At 41.0% G+C, this 12,350-nt stretch overlaps 1 protein-coding gene across 1 annotated transcript; it reads right to left on the bottom strand.

Moving 5' to 3' along the window:
* Window positions 1-868: 868 nt before the first annotated feature.
* coq7 (coenzyme Q7 homolog, ubiquinone (yeast)) lies at window positions 869-3,846 on the bottom strand. The gene is made up of 6 exons (XM_084005097.1): window positions 3,677-3,846; window positions 3,107-3,285; window positions 2,465-2,579; window positions 1,995-2,134; window positions 1,263-1,331; window positions 869-1,099 (listed from the first exon to the last, which is right to left on the bottom strand). The coding sequence occupies exons 1-6, from the start codon at window positions 3,747-3,749 to the stop codon at window positions 1,022-1,024; spliced, it is 654 nt and encodes a 217-aa protein (XP_083861223.1). The 5' UTR covers window positions 3,750-3,846; the 3' UTR covers window positions 869-1,021.
* Window positions 3,847-12,350: the final 8,504 nt, after the last annotated feature.

Below are 12,350 nucleotides of genomic sequence, written 5' to 3' on the forward strand. Positions count from 1 at the left end.
AGAATGGTGTTTTTAATCACTCCAGATTTCCAGACTAGTAGGCTGATGCTGTTCTGGAAGCTTGTGCAGGCAAAAACCCCTTGATACATTTTGTTGGCTTTTCCTTTAATCCGTCACCCATATGTTCACATATATTGTATGGTATAAGGTTTTCAATTTTGCCACATGCTGTCTGCTAGAGCCAAGAGACAAATTGCCATCAAAGGATTTGAGTCCTATCAGCCCCCACCACTGGCCATAAATCACTGCATCAGCGTGTCCCCAGTGCATGAAAAGGCTAAACCACGGGTAAAAGGCCTTGGGTCAGTACTCAATGTACAGTCAGGACAAACTTATATCGACTCAGAGGAGAACGAACACTTTGCTCAGCCTGCTGAAAGACCTAATAGATTAGGGGCCTCTTGTCAATCCCTCTTTCTCAGTGACCTAATGTACCCAGAACAGCTGTGTGAGGGCGCTTAGCAGTTAGGCCAGGATGACAAGGCATTGCTCAGCTTGATATATGAACTATTACATGTGAAACAGGAGAGTCTGTTGAAGGGTATGATGGCTGTGTAAGCTCGTAACAATACGTCCTCATTATACATCTCATATCTTTCGGTGAGCGGCCAACGTAAGATTGTGTCAATTGTTCATAGGGGCTCTGGCAGGGACAAGATCATGCATTAATAACATGTGATTATTAACATATTAACGATCATATATATGAGCTAATTGGAATAGCTCTTCTATTAACTCCCAATAGCTCTTTGCATCACTGACGCAAAAGGGGTTTTTCCATCAATGTTCCCATTAATTAGCTTTTGTAGAGAATGACCATTTACCTAAGCAGTCCATGTATGATACACTGTACAGAGCAGTACAAATGCATGTTTGTATACAATACTTTTAATCTGGTAATAGTATGACAAAGCACTTACAGTGGAGCAGAATTCAAACTGCCATTCAAATAATTTATAGAAACGTATCAACATATCAATCAAACATCGGTGAAATGTTCAATTCATTTGAAAAAAAAATGTTAAACACGCTGAGAAACATAAATAGCAGCTTTGCAGCCAAGCTGTATTGCATTTTTTAGTAGCCAGTATCCGGGTACCTAAAACGAAAAACAAAACATGCTTACATTGTCTTACTTTACATTACATTCATTAAAAACTACAAAGAAAACTCAATACTAGTATAAATGCCTACTGATATTTATATTTTGTACTTATTTTATGTATACATTGTGCAGTGAAAGAGAAGTAAAATATTCTTACCGATTCAGCATCATGCTCCAATCCTGTGTCATGATGCTCCATCTCATCGTCTCTGAATTCCTTTATAACCTATTAAAATAACATTCATTAGGCCAGAAACAAGGATGTTTGCTGTTCATTTTAGAGCACATCTTTCATAGAATGGTCTTGTTGTTTACATGGTTTGCTGGAACAATGCCCAGCAACAAGTGTCAAAAGCCACTTAGCGATATAAATATAAATGGAGGCAAAAAAAAAAAAAAAAAGTCAAAAATCGTACTTTGAGAATTTGAAACCTGAACCAGCTCCATAACAGTAAAATCAAAAATATGAACCCACCCACCATTATCCCAATGATTAAAGGCAACCCGGTTGTGCAGCATGCATGAAAGCCAACAATCAAATAAAAAAATGATGCTTCTTTGAGGCTATAACCTCACTGTTGTGAACACCTTCAGCTCATCACTTATATACAATCGCAATAACCACTTAGCCATATCTTATTTGTCTTCCCTACGAGAGCATGTTAAACATTCATCATTACTGTTCCTTTCAATATGTGCACACAAACGCACACATATACATATACCTGAGGTAAATTTCTAGCAATCACATAGGGGTGCACAAGGATGTGCAGGTGTAGCATATTTGCTTCACAAGAAAAACATGACAAACCCCCATTCACATCATTTATGTAGCACCATGATGCCAATGTAAGTGACAGAGTTACATGGACAACAGTGGCTGACTCACTTGCAACAGTTCCGTGTACCTCTCGGGGTCCTTCTCCATCAGTTCTCTCATCTGGCTGTTGTAGTGCTCTGAAATACTCTCCTCCACCGCCACAGTGCAGGCCATGGCCCCCTCTTTTCCCAGTAGTGCGCTGGACGCACCTGGAGCCGATTTAAAAACAAATAAAATTCAACACGTTTTAATAATAAGAGTAACTGCTGAAATAAGCATCAAGCTCAGCAAACTGGAATACCTTCTTTACACACTTCGAATATGTGGGTGAACAAACGCACCATAAACACAACACAGCTTTAACTTAGTATGATAATAATCTAAAGCAACACAAACTAAACTAGATTTAAAAAGTAATCCCAATCCAGTACTGCATCAGAAAACGTTATTCTTTGCATTCAGTATGTTTTGTTGTTATAAACAATTTTGTTATTTTATAAATGTATAAACTCTGCTGTTTGTGTATGGGTGGCACCAACCTAATAGAAACCCAGCAACATTCCAGAGGGGTAACAGGGCTGTGGGGCGAACTCTGTTCTCAGCCAGGATCTCATTGAATTTCTTGAGGTGTTTCTTTTCCTGATCCCACATTTCCTAAAAAAAGAGTGAACATTTGTGTCGTTACACTATTTAATTCATAGTTACACTATTTGAGGATCAAAATCCATCAAACAAACAAGTATTTTTCCAGTGTCGAATAATAATAATTTAGAATTAAACATTTAAGTCACACTAGGCAAGATAATGTGAAAATACTCATACATTTTCTGATTCACCCTATTATTATTATTATTATTATTATTATTATTATTATTATTATTATTATTTGAATGTTAGATATAAACTTTTATTAGTGTTAAATCAGTTTTTCAGGATTTCATATATTTGTACGAAACAGGAAAATTCTGGTCTCATCCATCAGGATCCCTTCTGTAGAAAACCAGTCTCTTTGGTAATATTGTTCTGAGGGTTTCTTACATTATTTGTGTATACTGAACAATTTTAAAATATATATTTGGAGCAGGTCACATGGGTCAGTTATGCATCCTACAAATCCAGTAAACATCGTTGCAAGTGGGCTGCTGTCCTACTTCAAAGCCATACATCGCACCCTGCCAAACCTGGATGAGAGGTCCAACACTAGATCGACCCAACACTGCCATCTGGCCGGCGTAGATGCGATTGGCCCCGTATTCGCCCGCGTGGTCCACGCGCAGCATTCGGTCCAGCATCTCCTTCTCTTCACTGTCGCAAGGCGTCGGGACCACGCTGTAAGCCCGTGAGCTGAGCTGTGGGGGGACTGTCATAACACAGGCTATGGTCACAACACAATTACAAACACGTAATGACATTGAGGCCATAAAGGAATCACGTTAAGGCTAAAGTGTATATGTACTGGGAGCTTAAACATTTGTTAAACCTGAAAATGTGAAAAATGTCTTCCGGTCAGACGCTTTTCGCTTAAAACTAAGCTAACGTAGCTAACAAGTCTGTTATGTCCCGTAATGTTCGTGTTACTCTGTGAGCCATTACATCAGGTTTAATACAGTAACGACGGAAAGAACGGCAGCCCTGAAACGAATCCATAACTAAGCTAACACCGACTCCGTATGAATCCCAGCCACATTTATATTGTTTTTAGCATTTTAGCGTCGTTAGCTCTTAGCTGTCGCTACTAGCCTTCTACTTACCTTTGCATTTTAAACACTGACGAATCATCGTGTTAGACAAGTTATAGATAGCTTTATGTGCGGCTCTGTGCATGGTAGGCACTTTATTGTTTCACTATCCGTGTAGTCAAAGTAAAGAAAAATGTGTGCAAACTGTCATTGAAAAAGTCAGAAGGTGGACGTGGCGCAAACATATGACGTAACCGCGTTACGACTTACGCAACCCTGAACCAGCCCTTCCCCCCTTCTTTTTTTATCAAGGCAGGAAGTGTGTTCGGAACCTTCTACGTAGACCAAAATATCTCTGACCTGTGCAGATTTTCTTTATTTTATATATTATATATATAATAATATATGATATATAATAAGAATGCTAAACTATTAACTATCATAAACGCTACAGTATTAACCAAAATGAGCTTCAGCAGGGCACACAATACTAGGGATATCAAACCCACATATGTCATTGTAATGGTTTTCGTCTGTAAAACACATTTTACACATTTTTCTTACCTGTCTCTTCTTTTGGGTGTGTGTGTGTGTGTGTGTGTGTGTGTGTGTGTGTGTGTGTGTGTGTGTGTGCTCGCGCGTGTGTGCGTGTGTCAAATAATTATTCCCAGTAAAAATATGTTTGTGCAGATCCAGGGTTTGTCACTAGATGGCATGAGGTTCCTTCAATGTGCAGCTTGACTTGAGATTTGCTCAAAGGCTCATGCTGCTCTGGGTAAAAGAAGTATGCTTAAATAATACAAAATAGTATTTAAAAAAAAAAAATGAGAGACAATAACTCACTAAGACACATTAAAAAAGTTATGGGGTCAGTAAGTGAAGTAAAATTGGTATAAATTACATTTTGCATTGCTTATCTTTTTCGTACTCATTCTTAATGTTTTCTTTCCAACTGGATCTACTATAAGCTATACTCATGTATAGTCTCTCCCTATAGCTGCCTTTTGCTGTGCAGATTCAGAGGCTTAGCATGCTGAAGAAGTAAAAGTCTGTCACGGGGCTTTAACACGACACAAACACATCCACACTTTTAGCAGGCAATTTGGAGTTCACATAGTTCACCTGGTCTACATATCTCTGGCCTGTGGGAGGAAACCAAGCTTTAAAAGAATAAAGTATATACAGAAAATGAACCTATGGCCAGACACTTTTCTGTGTCAAACAAATCATAAGCGCATCTTTTTGTTTATTCTTGTAAGACCAAACCTGACAATAAAGCAAAAGAAAAGGAGGGAGTGTGTTGCGCAATCAGATGGGAGCGTTGCAGAGATACAGGCGTTCTGAGGCAAGTTACGTAAACACCATGTGTTCCCATTTTCATTAGCGTTTCAGTTTCACTCAAATATGTGTTGCTGCAGTGTGCCCCCCAAACAAAACACAGAGAAAAATTTGATTTCACCAAATAAAAAATAACCAAAACCAAAAAAAAATAATTAATTAAATACTTGATGTGTTTTCTCTGAGCCCCATTATCCGTCACTCTTATGTCGCATTATAAAGTGATGCTTGTATGACTCCTGTCCTTGGAAAAAAAACAAAAAAAACAACAAGTCTTTCTACTTAGCACATAAAACAGTGCGGGGACTTAAAAATCTGTGGAATGATGGGGTTGAGTGCTGCAGAGCTGTGATGGTCATGAGTAAACAAGGCCAGGACAGTGAATGGCGGGGTGTGTCGGGTTTGTCTGTATGTGTGTTTGTGGCCAGACACCGGTTAAGCGTTTCCCTATCTGTCTGACTGACTGTGGGTGGCTATGCATGTGTGGCTGCACATGTGGGGTGCTTTTGTCCTCTCTGCCTGAGCAGGTCTCAGGTGTGAGCCAGACTGGATTAGAAACAGGCCCCCCCAAAGCTCCAGGTATCTGTCAGTCAGGTAGTTTACAGTGGATTTTAGGACTCTCTTTGCTGAAAAACAGCTGCCTGCTGCGGCTGAAAGTGACACTTTAAGAGCTGTGAGGTTGAACCAAAACAGCAACGTTACGGCTCGGGCAGCTAAACTTGTTGCCCTGTGGAGCCGAGTGAAAGCTGCAGATTTAGGTGATAATTCTCTGTTGGTTTGTCACCACAAGTAGCCCCTTTCACATCTCTTTCACTTTGATTTATTTATTATAGCTGCTGTATCCCAACGATGTGGATGTGCAGCATCTACAGCAAACATTTAAGACCTTCATTGTTGTAACTTTATATTGTGGTGCATGGTGCACATTCATCAATAAAATTGTGTTTAGTCAAATAATCCCAAATCTGCACACAGAAAACGTGGGTCCAGTATTATTCCAGTCCAGCAATAGTGTTTGTTTTCTGGTTCTCCTGGCTCATTTATAGCCTGCTATATGCGCAGTAATTAGTCGAGGCAAAAGAGTACACAGTGCAACAAATTACAGCACATTTTTGACTGGGGCCCTGTAACAGGTTAATCCAGGCATGGGTGTGAGGAGTCATGGTATGAATACCTGAACTGACCTTCACTTGATTCACCATGATCTCAGGTCTAATGGACCTTTATGTGAAGTTTGAGACTGGGGCTCGATGTCTGTGGGCAGACTGGAGTGTGTCTGGCACACTGGAACACAAGGTTGGAGAATTTGAGGCGAGAAAACCGAACCTTTCAACACAGGTGGTTTTCAGAAAGCCTTTGCAGAAGTGTCTGACAGGTGTAACGTCTATGACCAGAGCGCAAACACGCCCTCTCCGGTTACTGTATAACAGATATATGGAATAATCAACGGTTAGGTCTTAACTTTGGTAGCGTAATTGGAGGACGGAAAGAGCAAAGAAGTTGTTCGTGAGTGCGTTGTGACTGAGCAGATTAAAGAGCAAACCACAGAGCTGGAGAACTGACACATGTATGTGTCTACCTGTATGGATGTGTGTCTGTGTAATGTTTGCATGCATCCATAAATGTGTGTGAGTCTGCACACCCTTGCTCTGAGGCTCTGGTCAGACAGTGCATAGCTGTGGTGGGACACAGGCTGAGCGCCTCGAGACTACAGTGAGTCAACAATGTCTGCTCTCACTAAGAGGAGACATGATAGGTCTTGTCTCGCTTGGTCCCCGACTGGTGTGGTGGGACACCCGAAGCTCGTGTGTGTGGGTGTGTGAGTGGCGTGTATGATTTTAAGTAAAAAATGCCTTATTTACCCAGATGTAGAATATATGACAGCAACATGCGTCAGTGTCTGCGCTCAAGCACGTAATATTGCTCCCAACAACCATCTCCTCAAATTAAATTACAGAAAAGAATGAATTTGGTTCAAAGCTTTATGAGCCGGGGGCCCGTCATTGCCTGTTTTGAGTTCCGGATGATATTTTCCTCTCTAGGGTCAATGTCTCCATCGCGTCAAACTGGAAACTTTCAAACGCCTTTGTGGAATTGTGTATTGGGGGACATTTTTCTCACACAGCTATGTAAAGCGCTACAGTGAAGAAAGCAATGAAAGTTTTTATTGTCATGATGGCTAAAAGTGCTCAAAAAAGGCCCGGGGTAAAAATAACGTGAATTAAAGGAGTTCTCCGACAATTTTGAAAGAGCAAGGGCTAAGATATCAGTCCTGACTATGGGTCAAGTTCTAAAAATGGTCAATGCCTTTTTCTTTCAAACCCCATACCTCCCCAGTTTGTGCCCTTTGTACATGTTTTTAATAGTCCCTTATCTCAATCTTCAATTCAGGGTCACAGTTGAAGGTTGGCCTCTATCCCAGGACAAATATATTCACTGTCACACCTTAGGAAAAGGCTCCATTCCATGAAAACTAGTTAGTTTAAGACTTTGAGTTGAAACCCAGGGGAAATGCACAAGAACACAGGAAGAACAATAGCCTGCTAAGTATGGTGGCTGAGTAGTGCTGTCATCTGCCTGAAGTGATTGGCCTCTGTCCTTGCTGCATTCATTTTGCACATTTTCTGTATTTCAGAATTATTGATTCTGGTGCCATAATCATCCTGAAAGGTCATACCGTAGTCGTCTTTATTATCTTTCCTTGCAAAACTGCTTGTGGTTTTGACCTTCTTTATTGGAAGGTCAAAGTGCAAGATCAGCAGCGTGAAAGTGCCCTTAGATGGCCTGTAGAGCTCAGGCTGTCACAACCAGAATCGCACATCACTTTTATTTACGACCTTGGAGGAGCATTGTTGATATAACTCACAAATACTGGTACAGCTGTTCTGGCCAATAAAACATTCGGTATGGTATTTTCCTCGAAAACAATAGTTAGTTAACCCAAATTGTTACAAAAAAGAAAGAAATTAAAGTTATGCAACATTTTTTAAAAAGCCAACCATTTTATGGTTTGGTGGTATCCCTCTGGAAAAGGCAAGATGTCTCATAAAATAGTACAAAAAAGAGATTCATTTTCTGATTTAAATTCCCCAAGTCTCATAAAAAACACCACCTAACCCTTTTTTATAGAGGCTGTAAAAGATTAAAACCAGAGGAAAGTGATTTCACTTCCATTATTGAATTGTTTACACTAGAAAATCTATCTAGTGCACCATACAGACCTAGTTAAATCACACTCTAAACCGCCTGTTTTCATGGACACTGGAGAGTGTATTTAGCTTCGTCTGGTACAATTTAAATGGCCCTTGTCTGTCTGGCAGTGTTCCTTTGGTTATATATATATATATATATATATATATTATACCAAAGGGATGGGATATAATGTTTAAATCTCTTCCTTAATGTAGGGGAATTTAAATCTCATGCGTGTTCAAGCAGTCCTCATCAAGACACTCGCAGAGATTTCTGAATGAAGCAGTTGGATAATAACTGCTATTTCAGATAGGAAGCCAATAGAGAAAACACATGCACAGCCGCCCGAGACAAGACTGGTAAAAGGAAGCGTGTAAACAAGCTCGGGAAAATGAGTCAACATTACAGCCTCGTCAACAGAAATTAGATGTACCTCAATGGCAAGCGCAGGCATACCATCTAGTTTATGTAAAGAAGTTGTGCTAAAAAAAAGCATGTAGAAACTGTTATTTTTTTTTAAGGAGCCGTTGTTATATCTAGCTTAGGATCGAGGCATCATCGTTTTCACATTTGCACTGATTTTGAACACAGAGGCAGATACATTTAGGGAAACAATCCATTTCGAGGGTGTGATGGCAAGCCAAGCAGTCCTTCATTTATGCAAACCTGTCATTTAACCAGCATTTCCTGTTAGCCACAGGATGTGGCCTTCTTTGCCTTGCCTTTGCTGTCCCAAATGGTTTTTCCGGAAGTTGTGTTTGTACTCTCTGATTTACCGCGAACTGCGGGTTTGCCAGTGTTTGAGTACATACTGTACAAATGACTTTGCAACGGGACATCGAGTGACGAGGGCTACTGTGGAATTCTGGGGCGGATACATGCTTTACTTTAACATATGGTGCTCGTTTTCCAAGCATTTTTAATGACTGGATGTAAATGCGATGGGTAGCATGCTGTTAACTCAAGCATGAAGATGAAAACCGTTTCAGGGTCATTTTGCCAGTTAGGTGCTGCTGGGATGCATTGTGACTAGCAAGCACATGTTAACTTTCTTTGTTGCTGTTATTGTGAAATATTCATGACTCAAATGAATGCTAAACAGCTGGCGGCAATCTGAAAAGACACCCAATAAGAAGTGAAACAGACCAGAATTAAGCCTGTGGCTGCACTGTGACGTAGAAATATGATATAACAACAGCAGCCCAATGGTAGAAAATCTGCTGGACATGACTTTACCACATTGTACTCATCCCATTTGTTTTCCACCCTGAAAAAGACAACATTTTTACAGCGAGCAGGGAGTGGATGATTCCCTAATAAATGTCACAACCACAATCCAGGCCTCCCCCTCAGTTTTTCTTGGTGATATTTTTAGAGGGGTTCGGCCCACAATCCACAAGTGAAAAGGCGAGGAATTGTTTTTGTTGATGGTCGTCTTACCACTTCAGTGTGGTAACTCGTGATGAGCTGGTGCCTCCATACGTCACAAGATGCCAGAGTGAGTGGGAGTCAGGCTCCGGGCTCTATTAAGGGGGGAGCCAGTCACCCAGGTTATTGGGCAACTAGTGACGGGGGACTGTACCATGGATTTCCACTTGCTGCTATTTAGGGTAGAAGTAGGTCTGTTTTGAGTTTAGAGAGAAGCCACAATATCCTATTAAGCATTGTTAAAGTAATTGGTTTACAGTGTTTACTCCGAAGGCCTGCCTGGTTAAACTGAGGCCCCTGAGTCTCTGATGCTACACAAGACAAATGAATGCTTGGATGGATGTATGGATGGATGGATGGATGGATAGTTTTGACAGATGAAGCTATCCCAAGCGACAGCAACATCAAGAAGTAGGAAGGAGAGAAGCTTGAAAACTACCAAGGGCTGAAAGAGGAGCTAGCGAAGATGTGGTACTGGAGGGAATCAGAGCACTCGCCACTCTCCAAACTGGGGCAGTGGCTCCAGCAGATAAAGCAATTTCTACGAAAGATAGATGGGAAAACATCCATCACAAATCTCTTTGATGTTGCATGCAAGTTCAATGATTTCTTTGTGAATGTGGGAGTTTCCATTTCCAAAAAAATTCATCTGATTACATAAGAGGTTGTTTTCTATCCGCTTGCTAATTTGATCCTTGTTACAACAATGAGATAAATTGTATTATAAGCTAGAAGCATTCTCCTCCAGGTCATGATCAAAGCAGTGCATCCCTTGTTAAGGAGATAGTAAGCTAAATTATTAAACCATTAGTGTCCATGGTAAACAGACAACTAATGTTGACGTCGACTTTCCAGAAAGTTTTAAAATTGTATTTTTTTATGGATGGATGGATGGATGGATGGATGGATGGATTTTCCATCTATGGATGGATGGATGGATGGATGGATTTTCCATCTATGGATGGATGGATGGATGGATGGATGGATGGATGGATGGATGGATGGATGGATGGATGGATGGATGGATGGATTGATTGATTTTCCATGGATAGATGGATGGATGGAGGCATGGATGGATGGATGGATGGATGGATGGATGGATGGATTTTCCATGGATGGATGGATGGATGGATGGATGGATTGGCTATATGCAGTATGAGAGTTAATCCTGCCTGCTGATGCAAGATTCCAGCTATGCTGTGGCCTCCTGGCTCACATCCCTCATCTCTCCTCTGTTTAGAGTCTAAACCTGGTTGGACTGTGGCTGAGTCAGCTGTGTGGCACAGGCAGGTCAGACCCAACCATAACTCACCACTGGCCAACACATTAAACACAGCTAACCAATGTTGTGCCTGTGGCTTAGTCTCCAAAAAATAGGGCCTACAAATTATTCTAAAAGCGCTTAGACTTTTTTATGATGATGGCCAATGCATTGCTTAACAGGTCTGTCAGTCTGTGAATCAGTGATGAAACTAAGAGGAAGTGGAAAACACATTACTTTTGGGAAACATTCACAATGGAAGTGATGACTGTTGCTTTGCATTTCCTCTTCTTTTCCGTGGTGTTATTAAAAGTCATTGGACTTATATCAAAGCAGCCAAGACAGTCATCTTAGAAACCTGATTAATTTAACAATTTTTCTAATCTTTTAAAAGTTATTTCCGTGTTGACATGGAACTAAGTACGCCTTCCGATTGGCTGGGTCATACTTTTAAACACGTAAGCACAATAAATGCAAAAAATAACTGACGTTGACGTGTTTATTTACAGTGTTTGTCTGGGAGCTCCAAACCAATCCCGCACCACTTCTGTCTTTCCCTGGCTGGCTGTCATCCCGCATGGTTTTCCTCTGAAGGGTAATCACAGCACCGTCTCATTCAGACACCTTTTGGTTCCAGGGCAGTAAGAAAACGATGGCAAGCCATCTGCTGTCTGAGAGGAAAAAGAGCATCTTTACCGTGTCTGAGGTTTGGAGATGTCAGCCGGAGATTAGTGTCACCAAGGAAAAAACAACCGGGGCCCGGCAATGACCTTACTCATTTCAAATCGGTTATGCAACCAAAGTGTCGCCCTAACGTTGCGTAAATTGACTAAATTTCGGCGCATGATTTGCCCACAGAAAAATCTGGTGAAGGGCAGATTTTGAGCTTTTTTCACATTTGAGGAAAGCTGTAGCAGAGCTCAGTGTAAAGACTGGAAATGACTGGCTTGCAAGCTCTGTCTGAAATAACCAAATTATTTTCTTTTATGCACATTGATTCATTATTTTTCACTCAAATAAAAAAAAACTTAATTGGGGAGTGTGCGTAACTATTTCTTTAACAGTATGTGAACAATCGAGCTGTGCTGGACTTAAGAATGACTTATGAATGACTTCCTCGGCAGGTGCCCAGGAAGTAAGGTGATAAATACTCATATCTCTCACAGAGGCATGTGAGACGGATCTGGAGTCTACACACTGCGGAAACAGGTCTGACGCACACAATCACACAGCACTCACACAGTGTCTCCCTTGTCATATCAAGCGTACACTTGCTGAGCACAGCAGTCCCGCTGACACCGATCAAAAGTTAGTCTCACCTACGGAGTGAAGCAGCGAGGGCAGATTAAGATGGCATTGTGGGTAAAAGCGGGAGGGAGAGAAGCGGAAGACAGAGCCCATTTATAATTGCTTGCGTAGGCTGACTCATCTGAATTTACAGGCTGCACTGGAGCTGTACTGCTCATTCCAAGACTGCTTATTTAAGAGCTAAGAGAGAGAAAAACAGCAGATATTTTGTTCACTTGT

Source organism: Eutrigla gurnardus, assembly GCF_963514095.1.
Source record: "Eutrigla gurnardus genome assembly, chromosome: 3".
In the NCBI taxonomy this organism is placed as follows: domain Eukaryota; kingdom Metazoa; phylum Chordata; class Actinopteri; order Perciformes; family Triglidae; genus Eutrigla; species Eutrigla gurnardus.

Bases quoted from the DNA above. Each gene is read 5' to 3' on its own strand.
- coq7 (XM_084005097.1), bottom strand. From the start codon at position 3,749: ATGCACAGAGCCGCACATAAAGCTATCTATAACTTGTCTAACACGATG. The intron at 1,332-1,994 runs GTGAGTCAGCCA...TTATTTTAATAG, and splicing joins GGTACACGGAACTGTTGCAA to GTTATAAAGGAATTCAGAGA. The intron at 1,100-1,262 runs GTAAGAATATTT...TTTTCGTTTTAG, and splicing joins TGGAGCATGATGCTGAATCG to GTACCCGGATACTGGCTACT.